The sequence below is a fragment of the Anastrepha ludens genome, chromosome 6 (genome assembly GCF_028408465.1).
Source record: "Anastrepha ludens isolate Willacy chromosome 6, idAnaLude1.1, whole genome shotgun sequence".
NCBI lineage: Eukaryota > Metazoa > Arthropoda > Insecta > Diptera > Tephritidae > Anastrepha > Anastrepha ludens.
Genome location: NC_071502.1, coordinates 27,412,155 through 27,431,792, shown reverse-complemented (window position 1 = coordinate 27,431,792; position 19,638 = coordinate 27,412,155). Strand labels below are relative to the sequence as shown.

Sequence of the window (19,638 nt, the reverse complement as noted above, 5' to 3'; positions counted from 1 at the left end):
ATTCTCATAGAACTCCACAAAAGAGCAATGGCAATAATTTTCTATACAAAATTGGCTTATGACACTTTTTGCAGGTACTCGCAATATAAAGGTTTCTATGATCCACTGAGCGATTCCAAGTCAAGTAATTAAAGACACTTGGTTTTTTTTTTGGACACTTTGGTCTTTAATTTGTCTGAAAATTTTTATATTTGTAGGAGTTTGAAGAAGTAAATTTTAATAATAATACAAAATTAATATAAATTATAATGAAAATTTTGAAATGAAGTTTTTAAAGTAAAAATCTTCGGTTCTTTTAACATTAAAAAACATTTTCTTGACATTTTTAAAAAGCATTCGAGTAGGCTGACTTTTACATAGGACAAAATTAAAAAAACAAAAAAAAAACAAAAAAAACTCTCCAAAAATTTGTGTATTTTACCCTAAATTAAAAAAAAATTATTTATATAATTGTTTAATTTGTTAAAAGGCACCAAGATGTGAAAATTATTTATTTTAAAAACTCCATGTCAAAATTTTCAGCTTGAATAAGTCTCAAAATTATAATTTTTTTTATTTTTTTTCAGTTTATTTTTTACTTAAATGAAATTTTTCTTATGAAGTTTTTAAAGTAGAAATCGTCGGTTCTTTTAACATAACAAAATACATTTTTTAAAAAGCATTTGAGTAGGCTGATTTTTACAAAATTTTTAAATAAAAAAAATTAATATATAATTATTAAATTTGTTAAAAAGATCCAAGATGTGAAAATTTTAGCATGGAGTTTTCAAAGTAGAAATCTGCGGCTATTTTCTAAATAAAAAAAGTTTTTCTTTTTGAGATAAAATGCATTTGTTTTAAAACATTTCAACAGACTGATTTGACAAAAAACCATGCCAACAGAAATTAAAAAAAAATTATTTCCAAAATTTTTTATATTTTATTCTAAATAAAAAAAAATTAAATTTATAAAATTCCACAGGATTTTTGCTTTAAAAACTCCATACCAATATTTTCAGCATTGAATAAATCTCAAAATTTTTAATTTTTTCAGTTTACTTTTAGTTATTTTTTTTTTTAAATATACCAATTTTAAGCAAAATTGAAGACCGTGTCCAAAATTTAAAAATTTTACGATTTATTTACGTAAGTGAAAATTTTGAGATGGAAAGTTTTTAAAGTGGAAATTATCCGTTCTTTTCTAAATTAAAATTTTTTTTCTATGTAGAATACATTTTTCAAAAAGTATTTGAGCAGGCTGATTTTCCCAAATGGCCAAAAAAAAAAAGCCAACAAAATTACAAAAAAAAAAATTATTTCCAAAAGTTGTAGGTATATTTTTTTTACTAAATCAAAAAGATTAAAAAATTATATAAAATTGTTAAAAATAACAGCAGACTTTTACCTTAAAAACTCCGTGTCAAAAATTTCAGCACTGAATAAATCTTAAAATTATAAAATTTTTTTTTTTAATTTTTTCTGTTTAGTTTTTTTTATAAACAGGCCAACAAATACACACATTTTAAGAAAAATGTAAGGCACAAGTCCGAAATTTATATAGAGTTTTTAAAGTAGAAATCTTCGGTTATTTTCTAAATTCAGAAAATTTCACAAGCTAAAAAACAATTGAGTTTATTTGTAAAAATATGTAAAAAAAAGAGATTAAAAAAATTTCTAAAAATTTCTAAAATTGTTAAAAAGAACCGAAGATTTTTACTTCCAAAACTTCATACCAAAATTTTCAGCTTTGAATAAATTTCATCATTATTAATTTTTTTTTTTTTAATTTTTTTAGTTTAATTTTTATTGTACTCAAGTCTAGAAATATAAAAATTGAAGACCGTGACCAAAATTTAATAACTTCACGATTTATTTACTTAAGTGAAAATTTTTATATGCAAAGTTCTTAAAGTGTAAATCATCCGTTGTCTTCCAAATTAAAAAAAAAAAAAATTTTAGGTGCAAAACATTTTTTAAAAAGTATTCGAGTAGGCTGATTTTCACAAATGTCAAGAAAACATGTCAATAAAATTAAAAAGAGAACAAAAGATTTTTGTTTTAAAAACTCCATACCAAAATATTGAGCTTGAATAACTCTCACAATTATTTTTTTTCTAGTTTTTCTCAAACGGAGGGCATTGTACCATCGGCGTCAATGACTTGAATGCAAAAAACTAAACATTTTTTTGCTTATTAATGTCATGATTGAAATTTTTATTTAAATCGATAGTACAGTTCATATAATTTAATGTTTGAAGATTATTTCATGCAAATGTTAACCGCGACTGCGCTTCAAATGGTCCATCCGCTTAGTCCAATTTTGGCATACTCTTTCCAATGTTTCGGCCGGTATTTCACATATAAACGCTTATTTTTGCTAAGAGAAAATTATTTCTTCGAAAAGTTTTCGAAAATTTGAAACACGTAGAAAGTAATATAATATAATAAAAAGATGTGTGCAAAATTTCAAGGAGATCGGTGAATAACTTGTACTCTAATTCGAAAAATATAGTTTTGAGAAAAACGCCTTTAAAGTTTGAATACAACGTAACTATACCTCTCCCGGCGCTCGAACGCCAAGAATAGAGTCGCCACGGTTGACGATCTGTAATATAAGAAATACTTCAATTTACGTTCTACAAATTTTTTTACACATTCTTAAAGGATTATTTTAATATTTTATGAAAACAAATTTTTTTTTCCAAATTTTACAGGTATCTGTCCCCTTAAGAAGCATTTCAGGAGTTTGATTTTCAGAAAAGATAAAAAACTTTTTTTTTAAATATATAAATTAATTCAAAGTTATTAAATTTTTATTAAAAGTTATTAGATTTTTTTTTCTCAAAAAATATATAAATTAATTCAAAATTATTAAATTTTTTATAAAAATAGTAAATTTTTTTTTTAATTTTCTCAGTTTACTTTTTATTGCACTCAACTATTTTTTTTTTTTACCTACAAATGTACCAACTTTCAGAAAAATTTAAAACCTTGTCCTAAATACTTGGATCACTCGACATGAAATCACTTCGCTATAAAAAAAAGCGAGATGCGTTGGTTTATAACGGAAACTTATGATACTCCCCAATTGGTCTACTTAAAATGTGTGCTCAGAATCGCATTAACGCTTCTCTACCCCAATAAAAAAATCGTCACTTGTTGTGCAATACATTTTGAGCGCCCGAACTTCACTAAAAAGCAGCCGAATCAAACGCGAATGTTCGTCATATATATACACACACACACACACGTGCATAATCCGATCCATGCATATGTGAATGCTCTTGTAAATAGAAAAATGTATATACATACATACATACATACATACATCTGTATATTGTAAAAGTTGTGTTGTTGTCAAACTCTGTACATACATACATCTCAGTGTATTTTATGCATAATTTTCCTGCTGTATAAAAATATTGCACGCTTCCCATTCCTTAAGGGACCATTGCACATGCATACATGCATACATACATGCATTTGTATATATGTACAAACATTTAAATTGCATTTCCCCTAATTACGACTATTCGATTAACCTCGTTCCTGTGTACACTTAGACCACATTCGGCCGCACAACAATGACAACTTCACAGGAACTGGATCGGGCACAAGAGCGCGCCGACAAGGCAGCTGCGGAACTGAGACGAACACAGGCTGAGCTGCGCGTCACACAGGTAGGAGGCATTTACAATATTATTGATATGACCAATATACAACTACATACATGCATAGACGTATACATATACACATATACATTTACATAGACATATACATATTAATATATATATATATACATATATACGATATATACCGTATTCCATATGGAGTCCTTAATTGCATTTGTTTACCGATATTTTTCATCGCAATACATACGCACATACTTACATACTTACATACATGCATACGTACATGCATTCAGTATATATGTAATGAATATCTATTGAAAGTCAAATGTATCAGCTATCGTAATTTACTTAAATACATACATACACGCATACCAGCACACACCTTCGACCGCATCTGAGTGATATGGAATTTATGATTCATAGGAATTTGACTTGAAGTGGTATTCATATTCGATTTGTTTCAATTTGATTGTACTGTATAGCGGCAAAATGTTGCATAGTTCATGAAAAACGCTTTTTCATTTTTGTGTTTGTTATTTCATATTTTTTGGCTATTTAAAGTGTACGAATAATAGCGCATCTCAGTGTAATTTAAGCCAATTATTCAGTACCAAAAATAAGATTTTTCATATATTTACACGTATTTAACAACAACAATTGTGCCATAAGAAATACCTATTCACATCGCACACCAATGCTAGGGTGTTAGATGTTACAAAATTACAGCAAAAACCAATTACAAACAAAAAAATTACACATAAAAACATTACAAATACAAAACAATTACAAAAAAAATTTCAAAAAAATATATATATATTGGGTTGGCAACTAAGTAATTGCGGATTTCATTCATGGATGGCTGGAGTTGAATTTTTAGCTTTGCAGACGTAGTACAAATGTAAAGCACATTTTGTTATTTAATATTATAGTTTGCAATTCAGCTGTTAATCAGTAAAAAAAGTTTTTTGATCGGTTGCGTAGTTTTCGTTTGGCGTTCGTTGAAAAATGACCAAAAGGAGCATTTTCGACATATTTTGTTTTTTTTCTTTCCGCAAAGCGAAAACCGCATCGCAAGTTCATAAAAAGTTATATGCTGTTTATGGTGACGAAGCCTTAAAAGAACGGCAGTGACGAAATTGGTTTGCCAAATTTCATTCTGGTGATTTTTCACTCAAAGATGAAAAACGCTCTGGCCGTCCAGTTGAAACTGATGACGCACTAATCAAAGCAATAATCGATTCGGATCGTCGTGAGATTGCAGAGAAGCTTCATATATCACTTACATAAATTGAAAATCACTTAAACCAACTTGGCTATGTTCAAAAACTCGATACATTCGCGTTTCTCACGAACTGAAAGCAATGCATTAACAGCTGCGATTTGCTAAAGAAATGTAATGAAAATTATCCATTTTTAAAACGTCTGATAACTGGCGATGAAAGATGGGTTGCTTACCACAATATCAAGAGGAAAAGATCGTGTAGCAGGCCAGGAGAACCAACTCAAACAACATCAAAAGCTGATATTCACTGCGAGGAATCGCCAACTTTCCCCCGCTAAATCCACGGCGGCCCTCTTTACCACCTGGACAAAGGAGGTCACACTGCCCCTCAGGGTAAAAGTCCATGATACACCAACTCCGACGGTAAACAGTCCCAAAATTTTGGTTGTGACCTTTGACAGTTTGCTCTCCTTCTCAGCGCATACAAGCGCAATTGCCACTAAGGTCTAAAATCGCAACAAGGTCCTCAAGTCGCTTGCCTGCAGCACTTGGGCCAAAGACAAAGAACTGTTGCTATCGACGTTTAGAGCAATTGGTCGGCCGGTCCTAAACTATGCTGCGCCTGTCTGGTCGCCTGAAACTAGTGACACGCAGTGGATAAATCCAAAATACTGCCATTCGGACAGCGACGGGTTGCCTCCTGATGCCCCCTATTCAACACCTTCACAACGAGGCACAAATGTTCCCTGTAATGGTGCACAATAAACTGCTCGGCAAGCAATTTCTGCCGGGTTGCTACCGTAGGTTTCACCCTTGCAGACACCTGCTTGAGCCAGAGCCGCCTCCTAGGCGCGTCAGGAGCCACCTACTAAATTACTCTGACGGGATCCAGAACAAAACTAACAGACATTTACTGGACCAGACAGTGTTTAGACAGTCAATAAACGACATTCACCGGAATACCGTCACATCCTTCTTAAGCTCCCGTCCTGTGAATGCCGTAATCAGAGTCCAACCACCACCTATTGCAGATGAAGAGCTCCAGCTTCTCCGTGAGACACGCGTAACATTGGCACAATTACGTTCTGGATATTGTAGCAGGTTAAGCTCCTACTTATCCAGAATTGAACCCGACATACCAAACATATCTCCGGCATTTGAAGATAACCCGCACGACGCTAACCACCTCTTCACATGCCCTCTAAAACCTTCTCATCTAACACCCCTCTCTCTCTGGATCCAACCGGTCGAAACAGCAAGTTTCCAAGGTCTACCATTAGATGAGCTAGACAAAGGCGACCGGTGATTACGACACACTGACAGGGCAATGTTACTGCTACTGGGTATTCTATTTCTACGCCTCAAAACGAAAAAAAAAAATTAAAACGCTATGAACTTAATCTTCAACCCAATACCATCCGGCTCCGGAAGCTTATTTATTCGTGGACCTATTGTGAATTGGCATCTTAGTAAACTCATACCGAATCTTTAAAACCTTTGAACACAGAATCAACTATCCGCCACTCGTGGGATCTAGCAGCGATTACTCGGTATACTATATACATCTCTATGAGACGTCGAAAAAATAAGTATGAACTAAAACATTTCAAAAACACCACTAATAGCGAAGCAGACATACATATAAAAATATTTTAATATAAATACATTTACATTTTTACTCCCACTTACTCGTAGGGACAAATAAAAGCTAAAGGGTGGTTAAGTTTTAAGGGCCGGTATTGATTTTAAATAAAATACAATTGTTTTAGGAAGTTATTGTCCTTTCTCTTAATTTTGATAATACTGGTAAGGCTCAATTACGTATGGAACAAAATATCAGCCAAATGGCGGCCGCGGCCTCGGCGGCACACCTCCATCCGATGGTCCAAGTTTTCGATGACGCTGAGGCATAATTGAGGTTCTATGCCGTTAATGTGCCGAATTATCTCATCCTTTAGCTCTTGAATTGTTGCTGGCTCATCAACGTACACCTTTTCTTTTAAATAACCCCAAAGAAAGAAGTCCAACGATGTCGTTGACGTTTAGGTGTGGTTCACATTCAACATCGGCCCTTGAAATTTAACCACCCTTTACATAGCAATGCACTTTAGGCGTCACTATATCAATCAGCGCTCGCTAAAACTGCTTACACTCATTTGCAGAGTAACGAAAAAAGAAATTTATAAAATAAAAATAGAAATTTGTACTTTAAAACTTGACAAAAGCTGGGCCCTTTGCACCAGAAACCCCAATAACTATAGAAAAAATTAAAAAAAAAAATCAGTTTCAAAAAAACAAAAATTCAGTTTCATTTAATGGCGAAAACATTAGTTCATCATCGATCGATCTCACATATACATGCACACATGCACACACGCACACTAACACACCGTCATTTTTATAGTTAAAATATTTAATTAAAATAAAATATAAATATGTGTCAACTATTGCTCTAGTACTACCTACTATTGCTATTGCTATTGCTACTACTACTACTACTAAATAACTACTAAATACTACTACTGCCTACTACTATTTATGTAAACTTAACTAATTCTCTCTAATGGTTATTTCCAAACAATTCAAATAACCGTGTTGTGCTTACGTTCATATTATAGGGCGATACAGATAAACGTTTTGTGAGTAATTGCTTCCAAAATCGCAAACAACAAGTATCCAAAGTTTCAAGATCCTCGTTTTGAGTATATCAAGTACATTATATACATACATACATATATATCTATACATCGAGTCTAAATACATGTCATGTGCTCGTCACTACCTGCATACACACATACATACATACATACCCGTACATGTAACATAACTACCTATTCAAAAAGCTCAATCCTCTATCGAAAACATTCGTATATTCATGCATTCGTGCATTCGTATATTCGTACATTTGTATACATATTCGTATTGACATGCCATCGTGTCGTTGAAACCTCTCAGCATCCAAACTCCTGCCTACATGTGTATGTATGTACATACAGCCATCCGATGTTCTCACTCAACCTATCAATGCCGCCCATACTAATCAACTTTTTCGATCAAGCATAATTTTTGCTAATTAATTTCCACATAAACATCTGAAGTTTAAAAAGAAAAACTAAACAAAATGTTTACTAATTTTTTACTCAACTCTTGCGCATACCGATTAAACAAATTCTCTTGCATATTTTTGTTGAATTTATTATTCGCTGTAAAGTAACTTAATTTGCCTTAGGCGCTTTTGCTATTTGAAGCTACGCTAGCAGAGCTGCTTTGTCGAGTTGTTTGTTGGTGCAGCTGGAACAATCAATTTGTGTATGTCTGTGAATCAAATAACACTCAAGTAAAGGGTGATCAATTTAGAGGGATCGGATTTTAAATTGAACTAAAACAACGAAATTTCAAATTGATTTTTGTGTAGAACCATTCATGACATTTATTTTTTTAAAGATAATCTCTTTCAAATGCTGACCGCAACTGCGCAATAATTCCGACATCCGTAAACGTCGGCCGCCGTGGCCGAATGGGTTGGTGCGTGACTATTATTCCGAATTCAGAAAGAACACGTCGGTTCGAATCTCGGTGAAAGATAAGAAAATGAAGAAAAAAGTTGTTTTGCTAATAGCAGCCGCCCCTCGGCAGGTAATGCCAAACCAACTGTGTGAGTGCCCAAGTCTGCGTGCTCTACGACATAGAATGCGGGGGAAACTCACGATGGTCGACTTGAAAGACATTGCAGAAAAGCAAAGAGACGACATAAGCAGATTCGTAGTCAAATCAAGATGGTTCGATTAATAAAAAGCAGTGGTTCTAAAAGTTGTGCATCAAAATGTCATCTTTTGTGCTAATTGAGTCTGGGCTGTGTCACTCAGACAACACTTCCACCGCCACTACCACATCCAAGTGCAAGCAAATACATCCGTATGCAGAGATGGAACTATGCTTAAGCGGCGCAAATGCCTGGGTTAACATATTTCACCAGAAAAGGAAGTAGAATTCAATAAAAAACGGATAAATACTAAAATTTTTTGGACATGTTGGGCTCAGAGAAATACTATGAATCCATGAATCTTTCAGAACGCACTACTTGATCCCCTTATAATAACAATTCGGAAAAATATTAAAATCTACGTGAGCTTGCGCGATTTAAAAATACTGCAGCAACTGATTTTACATAAAAATTGGATATCGAAATTTTTTTTGCAAAAAAAACTATTTTTAGCTTTGTACACATCTCCAAAAGTTTCTTTTAGTAAAAGTAGTGTTCAAAATATCAAAAAATCGTTTCAAAAAAAGTTATGTGGATTTTCGGACTCTGCAACTAATTTCACATAGAAATTGAATATCGAAATTTTTTTTGCAAAAAGAGACAATTTTTTTAGTTTTTTAAATATCTCCAAAATTTGCGTTTTTTTTAATAAAATTAGTTTTTAAAAATATTTTTTCAAAAACACCACATGAAAAAAAGTATGTAGATTTTTGGACTCAACAACCGATTTTACATAGGAATTGGAATTCGAAAATTTTCATATTTTTCCGAAAAAATATATTTTTTAACTTTAAAATACCTTCAAAAATCAAGTTTTTTTTTCAATAAAGTTGGTTTAAAAAAAAAAACAGTTATGTGGTTTTTCGGACTCAGACAACGATTTTATATAGAAATTGAATATCGAAATTTTTTTTGCAAAAAGAGACAATTTTTTTAGTTTTTTAAATATCTCCAAAATTTGCGTTTTTTTTAATAAAATTAGTTTTTAAAAATATTTTTTCAAAAACACCACATGAAAAAAAGTATGTAGATTTTTGGACTCAACAACCGATTTTACATAGGAATTGGAATTCGAAAATTTTCATATTTTTCCGAAAAAATATATTTTTTAACTTTAAAATACCTTCAAAAATCAAGTTTTTTTTTCAATAAAGTTGGTTTAAAAAAAAAACAGTTATGTGGTTTTTCGGACTCAGACAACGATTTTATATAGAAATTGAATATCGAAATTTTTTTTGCAAAAAGAGACAATTTTTTTAGTTTTTTAAATATCTCCAAAATTTGCGTTTTTTTTAATAAAATTAGTTTTTAAAAATATTTTTTCAAAAACACCACATGAAAAAAAGTATGTAGATTTTTGGACTCAACAACCGATTTTACATAGGAATTGGAATTCGAAAATTTTCATATTTTTCCGAAAAAATATATTTTTTAACTTTAAAATACCTTCAAAAATCAAGTTTTTTTTTCAATAAAGTTGGTTTAAAAAAAAAACAGTTATGTGGTTTTTCGGACTCAGACAACGATTTTATATAGAAATTGAATATCGAAATTTTTTTTGCAAAAAGAGACAATTTTTTTAGTTTTTTAAATATCTCCAAAATTTGCGTTTTTTTTAATAAAATTAGTTTTTAAAAATATTTTTTCAAAAACACCACATGAAAAAAAGTATGTAGATTTTTGGACTCAACAACCGATTTTACATAGGAATTGGAATTCGAAAATTTTCATATTTTTCCGAAAAAATATATTTTTTAACTTTAAAATACCTTCAAAAATCAAGTTTTTTTTTCAATAAAGTTGGTTTAAAAAAAAAACAGTTATGTGGTTTTTCGGACTCAGACAACGATTTTATATAGAAATTGAATATCGAAATTTTTTTTGCAAAAAGAGACAATTTTTTTAGTTTTTTAAATATCTCCAAAATTTGCGTTTTTTTTAATAAAATTAGTTTTTAAAAATATTTTTTCAAAAACACCACATGAAAAAAAGTATGTAGATTTTTGGACTCAACAACCGATTTTACATAGGAATTGGAATTCGAAAATTTTCATATTTTTCCGAAAAAATATATTTTTTAACTTTAAAATACCTTCAAAAATCAAGTTTTTTTTTCAATAAAGTTGGTTTAAAAAAAAAACAGTTATGTGGTTTTTCGTACTCAGACAACGATTTTATATAGAAATTGAATATCGAAATTTTTTTTGCAAAAAGAGACAATTTTTTTAGTTTTTTAAATATCTCCAAAATTTGCGTTTTTTTTAATAAAATTAGTTTTTAAAAATATTTTTTCGAAAACACCACATGAAAAAAAGTATGTAGATTTTTGGACTCAACAACCGATTTTACATAGGAATTGGAATTCGAAAATTTTCATATTTTTCCGAAAAAATATATTTTTTAACTTTAAAATACCTTGAAAAATCAAGTTTTTTTTTCAATAAAGTTGGTTTAAAAAAAAAACAGTTATGTGGTTTTTCGGACTCAGACAACGATTTTATATAGAAATTGAATATCGAAAATTTTTTTGCAAAAAAAGAACAATTTTTTTAACTTATTAAATATCTCCAAAATTTGCGTTTTTTTTAATAAAACTAGTTTTTAAAAATATTTTTTCAAAAACGCCACATGAAAAAAGTATGTAGATTTTCGGACCCAACAACCGATTTTACATAGGAATTGGAATTCGAAAATTTTCATATTTTTCCGAAAAAATATATTTTTTAACTTTAAAATACCTTCAAAAATCAAGTTTTTTTTCAATAAAGTTGGTTTTAAAAAAAAAAGTTATGTGGTTTTTCTGACTCAGACACCGATTTTACATAGAAATTGAATATCGAAAATTTTTTTGCAAAAAAAAAAACAATTTTTTTAACTTATTAAATATCTCCAAAATTTGCGTTTGTTTAATAAAACTAGTTTTTAAAAATATTTTTTCAACAACACCGCATGAAAAGAAGTATGTAGATTTTTGAACTCAACAACCGATTTTACATAGGAATTGGAATTCGAAAATTTTCATATTTTTGCGAAAAAAAACATTTCTAGCTTTTACAACATCTCTCAAAGAAACGATTTTTTTTTTAATAAAATTAGTTTTTAAAAATAGATTTTCAAAAACAAACAAACCACATATGTAGTTCAAAATTATGGGACTCCGCATTCGATTTTACATAGGAATCGAAAATTTTCATATTTTTGCAAAAAAAAAATATTTCTTTTTTTAGCCTTGAAAATATCTCCAAAAATCGAAGTTTTTTTTATAAAACTCTTTTTTTAAAATTTATTTTCGGACCCAGCAACCGATTTTACATAGGAATTTTACTTTCATATTTTTTCGAAAAAAAAATATTTTTTAGCTTTTAAAATATCTCAAAAAAATTAATATCTTAATAAAATTAGTTTTTAAATTTTTTTTTCGGACTCGGAATGGAAATTCGAAAACTTTCATATTTTTGTAACTAAAAACTATTTTTAGCCTTTTACATATCTCCAATCCTAGAGTTTTTTTAAATAAAACTAGTTTTAAAAAATATTTTTTCATTTTTCAATCTCATGAAAAAAAGTTATATGGATTTTCGGAGTCTGCAATGGAGTTTACGTAGGAACTGAAACTCAAAAATTTTCATATTTTTGTGAAAAAAAAAGTAATTCTTAGCTTTTTAAATATTTTCCAAAACCGAGTTTTTTTTAATAAAATTAGTTTTTAAAAATATTTTTTCAAGAAAATCACACCAAAAAAAGTTATGTAGATTTTCGGACTCAGCAACCGATTTTACAGGAACTGGAATTCGAAAATTTTCATATTTTTGCGAAAAAAAATATTTTTTAACTTTAAAATATCTTCAAAAATCGGACTTTTTTTCAAACACGTTGGTTTTTTAAAATAAACCACATCAAAAAAAAGGACAACTCACCAACCGATTTTCATTACATATTAAAACTCCAAAATGTTCATATTTTTGCAAACAAAAAATATTTCTTAGCTTTGTAAATATCTTGAAAAGTTGAGCAATGACTGAATGATTTTATTACCTTTAATTTCATGTATCACTTTCATGTATGGACTTTTGCTCAATTAACAAACGCTCCAAATGTTGAAAATTAGTTCAATCAACTTTTTTTTTAATACAAAATTATGCTTTGGTGATATCTCGAAAACCACATCACAAAAAAGGCTGAGAATCTTCGAACTTAGTGGCTGTTTTAGTTCGATAAATTGGATGATCTAGTTCTTAGGTTGTTTCTTTTTTTTTTTTTGCGGTCCAGAAAGTCTCGAATTGATTGTTCCAGTGCAAACGAACCTCTTGCGAACTACTTACATATTTAAATCGATGAATAAAAAGTTGTATGGATCATGTTTTTTTAGCTTGGATAATCTGTTGTAAATGTTGTGTTTATTTGAAGCAAATCATCGCCCTCATGTAATAAGAAAATCGTGAATATACTAAAATTACAAAAAAAAAAAAACCAAAAAAAAAAATAGAAAAAATCTTCATGATTTCATGTTGTAATTTCATATGCATTCATGTTCTTATTCTTATCGCTTTTCAACTGTACTCGTGCATAACTCCACCCAATCGCTAGCAGAAAAATCAAAGCAATGAATAACACGCACGCGCACCTCTGTACATATCGCCAAAAAAAAGTCAAATGATTGCATAAACCGCTCGTTTCTATGTCATTGCATTGCTCGTGCTCGTTCCACTCTCACTCTCACTCTTACTCTAACTGTCACCAAATACTTGTTTGGCTTTTTCCACTTTCTGTGTTCCATACTCATGCATACATACTTACATACATAAGTCACCCAAACAAATGTTCGTTACTTTGTTAAAGACTTTTCCATTTCAATTTGTTATTCGCTTTTTTTTTTTGCGTTTTAGTAAGTAAATTCTTGTAGTTGTTTAAAAAATCCTTTTGTGCAAATGCCATGAAACAAAAGTTTCGATTCAAAAGATTTAATATATTCCATTTTTTCCTTTTCCTCTTCCCCCACTTTCTCCGCATTTCAGTCGGATGCAGAACGTGCTCGTGAAGAGGCGACAGCGTTGCAGGAGAAGCTCGAGAAGAGTCAAGGCGAAGTGTATCGACTTAAGGCGAAGCTTGAGAATGCACAAGGTGAACAGGAGAGTTTGCGCCAAGAACTGGAGAAGGCGCAGAGTGGCGTTTCACGCATACATGCCGATCGTGATCGGGTAAGTTTCGAATAGAATAGTCTTAATGTACAGTCAACCACAACACAGTTCATTCAATTAGATACTTTAACATATTTAGGTTGTGTAAATTATAAAATATTTATTTCTTAACAAAGGAATTTACAATAATCTTGTAAGCTTAGCAAAGCTAGCAATCATAGTCATCTTCAAGCTGGTTCATTTGAAAAGTACTCCCATTAAACAATCCTAATCGGATCAAGGTGAACTTTACACTTAATTGCTCTTTACTGCTAACTGCTCTGTTCGCTCTCACAGCAGTCGACCCCCACTTGCATTGTAACTGCGAGCGATACGTATGATGTTCGCTGTTAACTGCACTCGCTTTCCCAGCAGCGGACTCACACTTGCATTGTAACTGCATGGAATGCTTTAGAGTCGGTTTGCTTTACGTAGGGTAAAGCTGATGAATTTACCAGGACGTTCAATAATGTGTGTGACTGACACATAGATGGCGGCACTAGTACTAAATCAATATTTTTTTCGAAAGTTGGCGACCTTTTTAGGCTTACTGTCAAAATCATATGTTAATCCGACCATTTCTTTACAAGTTACAGTGCTTTAAGTGACGCTACTTTTGAGTTAAAAAAAAAAATGAATTCAAAGCAATTCCGTGTGCTGATTTATCATTGTTTTTTAATGAAAAAAAAAATACTGTTCAATGCCAGGAATGCCTTGAAAAACATTATTCGGACTCTGCTCCATCAAAAAGCAGCATTTGTTATTGGTATGCCGAATTCAAACGTGGTCGTACAGACACCGATGACATTTCATCTACTGGAAGGCCAAATGACGCTGTTATTCCGGAAAACGTTGAAAAAACACTGAAAATCATTATGTCCGACCGTAAAGTGAAAGTAAGGGAGATTGCTGACATTCTAAAGATATCAGCATGCAGTGTACACACCATAATACACGAACATTTGGATATGAAAAAGGTGTTTTCCAAATGGGTGCCGCGTTTGCTCACACCGGAGCAAAAACAACAACGAATCGATGATTCAAAGAGCTGTTTGGACATGTTTACGCGCAATAAGTCGGAATTTTTGCGTCGGTACATCACAATGGATGAAACATGGATCCACCATTTCACTCCAGAGTCAAATCGGCAGTCTGCTGAGAGGCATGCAGCCGGTGAAAGCCGCCCAAAGCGACCAAAGACGCAGCAGTCGGCTGGCAAGATTATGGCGTCTGTATTTTGGGATGCGCATGGAATAATATTCATCGACTATCTCTAGAAGGGGCAGACCATCAACAGCGACTATTATATAGCGTTATTGGCGAAGAAAAAAGTGTTGTTCCACCAAGACAATGCACCGTGTCACAAATCAAGGAAAACGATGGCAAAATTGAACGAATTGGGCTTCGAATTGCTTCCCCATGCACCGTATTCCTCCAGATTTGGCCCCCAGCGACTACTGGCTCTTCGCAGACCTCAAAAAGATGCTCCGTGGTAAGAGATTTGGCTCAAATGATGAAGTAATCGCCGAAACTGAGGCCTATTTTGAAGGCAAAGAAAAATCGTTTTACAAAGGCGGTATTGAAAGATTGGAAAAGCGTTGGAATGATTGTATCTCCCTAAAAGGGGACTATGTTGGTGAATAAAAACGAATTTTGGCAAAAAAATGAGTTTTAATTAATTAGTCACACACATTATTGAACGAAGTTATAGGTTATCGGATTTTAAATTTAAATAAAACAATAAAAATTCAAATTTATTGAGGAATCTTTATTGTTTTTGCGTAAACCATTCATTCTTAGGCTGCACGAAACTGCTGTTTTCAATGGATGCAATGGCTACTCTTGAATGACTTCGGGTTGCTTTTCAACCCAAATACGGCAATTTTGCTTTTTAACGCAGCCATTAAGCCAAAAATAAGCATCAATACTGATCGCCATAAGTTGACCTGAACGCGCGATGAACACTCTTCCCAGAGCGTCGATTTTCGTAATCCAATTTTACGATTTGTAGACGTTGTTGAGGCAGAAGTTTTTCCATCATGAAATGTGAATGACTACGGAAAAAAATTATGTATCCAATTTGACAGTAGTCTGTCAAAAGACCCTATTGGAAAAAGTACCTCCAATCTCATCACCCTTCATAATGACCTTTGAGAACCCATTAAGTCAAATCGTTTGCAAACATTCAAAACTAATTTGTTGTACAATTCAGAAGGCGACTGAGTGCCAGAGTTGTTAACTACAGTTATCCAATGGTGAATAAAAGATTTTGGCCAAGTTTAACAAAGCGGGCCAGTCGTTTCTCTCTCGTAGTAACCGGCGCCAGTTGGACACACCAAGTGAAGCCAAGTCCTTCTCCACCTGATCTTTCCAACGTAGAGAAGGACTTTTGTATTAATCTGCCACCAAAAGCTGATACCGCATCGAATACCTTCATAACCTGAGCGTTTGTATCCATTCAGACGACATGATCCGGCGTACGTAGCCACTGGATCTTTATTCCCTGTGCTATGTCTGTCTCATACAGTTCATCGTTTCATCGCCTGCGATATTCGCCGTTGGCAACTTGCAAAGGTTCAAAAATCATCCTCAGAATCTTTCTCTCAAGCACTCCAAGCGTCGCTTCATCGGATATTGTCATCGTCCAAGCTTCTGACATAACAGTATTAGTTTTGCGGGGATACCAAATTTAGACATCGCAGCATATAGGCAACTTCTTTTCGTGCTGTCAAATGCAGCTTTCAAGTCGACGAAAAGATGGTATATGTCGCTTCTCCTCTCATGGATCTTTTTCAAGCCTTGGCGTATTGTGAATATCTGGTCGAGGATTCACTTTCTATGTTTAAAGCCCCACTGATAAGGTCCAATCAGTTGGTTGATGGTCGGCTTCAGCCTTTCATACAATACGCTCGGTAGAACCTTATAGGCGATATTTAGAAGACTAATCCTTCGGTAATTGGCACAGATTGCTGGATTACCCTCCTTATGGATTGGGCAGAGCACACTTAAGTTCCAATCAGCAGGCGTACTTTCATCCGACCATATTTTGTATAGGAGCTGATGCATGCACCTTACCAGCTCCTCGCCGCCATGTTTGAATAGCTCAGCCGGCAATCCGTCGCCTCCTGCGGCTTTGTTATCCTTTAGTTGCATTATCGCAATCTAACCTCGACATGGTCGACAGTAGCTGCCATTAATTAACATGCTCGAGAACTATTACCTCTATAATTTAAATACGTTCTGGATGTCTGTAACAAGATCGCCGTCTTTGATCTTACAGGAAAACCCCCAGGTTTCAAGATCTTTTATAAGCCGCCGAACTTTCTGGTAGAATTTTCGGGCGTTGTTTCTATTAGCCAGCATCTCAAGATCCTCGCACTCACATATTACGGCCTCTCGTTTCTTCTTTCTAATAATACGTCGCTCTTCCTTTGATGTTGTTGTTGTTGTAGCAGCATAAACATTACCATACATATATGGGGAATGCTGCTGAAGTGGCAGTCCTTGGCGGAATATAAATTCGGGTCGTTCCGATTACGTAGAACCGACTGTCGTGGGAACGTCTATCTTCCTTTCTGAGCTCCCGGCTCACACATGGCTCACATTATGCCCGATCTAAGTGTGACTCTATAGGCAGCATTCTTTCATTTCGCGGCCGCATGACATTCCTCATCGTACCAACCTTTATTTATCATTCTTAAATATCTCTTTGCTCACCACGCATTCTTTCATCGCAACCAATTCATTCAATAATCACTCAAAATCACTCACTTTCAACCGCTCCGCCCACCACAGGCCTTCTCGGAAGTGGAGAAGATGAAGGAGGAAATGGAACGCACGCAGGCCACACTGGGCAAGGCACAACTGCAACAAGAGAAGCTGCAGAATTCATTGGATAAAGCCCAGAATGAGGTCGATCACTTGCAGGAGAAACTCGACAAATCGGTCGCTGAAAACCGCCGTTTGGTGCTCGAAAAGGAGAAGCTCACCTACGACTACGACAACTTGCAGTCGCAGCTGGACAAGGCGCTGGGACAGGCGGCGCGCATGCAAAAGGAACGCGAAACACTCACACTCGACACGGATCGCATACGCGAAAAGTTGGAGAAGACGCAGGTATGTACCGCTAACCGCCACACACACACACACACACACGCATTTACTTAGTCATTGTATGTACATAACTACTTACATAACAAATTTGGAAGCTGTACTAATCAAAAATAGAGTATTTGTTATGTACTATCTATGAATATAACTGTACTACTAATACGTTACTAAAACGGCTATGTATGTGTATGTAGTATGTACTTACTTACACAGTATGTTCAATAAATAACATAACTTTTCAGATGTAGAATAAAACACGTATCGTACTGTGTTTGAAAGTTATTTTTTATTCAAAATAGTATCCATTTAACTCGATACAACGTTTAGAACGATCAACCAATTTCTGCATGGACTTTTTTATGTCATCCAAGGGAATTTTCTTTAACACCTGTGTCACGGTTGCTAGAATGGCTGGAATATCATCATAAAACGCACCTTTCATGGCAGTTTTCACTTTAGGGAACAGAAAATAGTCGCATGGTGATAGATCAGGAGAATACGGAGGGTGGTCGATGACACAAATATGTTTTTGCATAAAAAATTCACGAACATTTTTGGTTTTGTGAGGTGGTGCATTATCATGCAATAAAAACAGCTGTTCCCCCTCTGGATATCCAGGTCTTACACGAACAATTCTTGACCACAAACGATGTAAAACTTGTAAATAGTATTCTCCATTAATAGTTTGACCTTCTGCAACAAATTCCTTGTGTACAATAAGGGTACTGTGGGCAAAAAGTAAGGTGAATTTATTTGTCAAACTTCGCGGGATTAAAATTTCGCTCTAGTTTTTTTTTCATGAGTTGGCAGCACTGTTAATAACATCTGGGCCAACTTTCATGTGAATGTCATTATCAGTAATATATTTACGCTTGTGTTTACCAAACGACCATGAGTGCATTTTTCGATTTTTACAATGTCTGATTTGATTGAGCAGAGAAGTGCCATCAAACTTTGAAAATGAATGAAATGAATGAAATTTCGGCTGCGGAAACATTTAGCATGTTGCAGAAGGCATTTGGTGATTCGACTATGTCGCAGAAAAATGTTTATAAGTGGTACAAAGAATTCAAAGAGGGTCGAGAACGTGTTGATGACTTGGAGCGCTCCGGACGACCATCGACGTCAACAGATGACCAACACGTCAATAAAGTGAAGGAGTTAGTGCTCAAAAATCGTCGGTTGACTGTTAAAGACCTTACTGATATGATCGGAATATCAGAAGGATCTGTGAAAACCATTTTGAAAGACCATTTGGACCTACGAAAAGTCAAATCTCGTTTGGTACCGAAAACTCTCAATTTCTTGGAAAAAAGTCGTCGCGTTGTTGTGTGTGAAACAATGCTTTCAGACTATCAGGACAAGCTCAAATGCATCATTACGGGAGATGAGACTTGGATTTATGCTTACGACCCTGTAACAACTGACCAATCAAGCGAATATCGTGCTAAAGGCGAGGCCAGACCGAAAAGAGCACGTCAAAGTGGTTCAAAAATAAAGGTCATGATGACAGTTTTTTCGATTTTCGTGGTGTGGTGCACTATGAATTCCTTCCACCTGGCCAAACTGTTAATAAGGAATATTATTTGAGCGTTATGCGTCGTTTACGTGAAGCAATTCGTCTAAAAAGACCAGAATTATGGGCCAATAACTCTTGGTTTTTGCATCACGATAATGCACCGTCTCACACTGCACTCATTCTTCGTGACCATTTCGCCAAAAATTCCACGCATATCGTTCCGCAACCACCGTATT

General features: G+C 33.5%; 1 protein-coding gene across 3 annotated transcripts in view; it reads left to right on the top strand.

Moving 5' to 3' along the window:
• LOC128867922 (plectin) overlaps positions 1-19,638 on the top strand; it is a 226,479-nt gene that overhangs the window by 192,717 nt on the left and 14,124 nt on the right. For all 3 annotated transcript variants that reach the window (XM_054109549.1, XM_054109547.1, XM_054109546.1), the window contains 3 exons: positions 3,543-3,659; positions 13,612-13,794; positions 17,569-17,889. In XM_054109549.1, the coding sequence (XP_053965524.1) occupies positions 3,543-3,659; positions 13,612-13,794; positions 17,569-17,889 (621 nt within the window). The remainder of the gene's footprint in view (positions 1-3,542; positions 3,660-13,611; positions 13,795-17,568; positions 17,890-19,638) is intronic.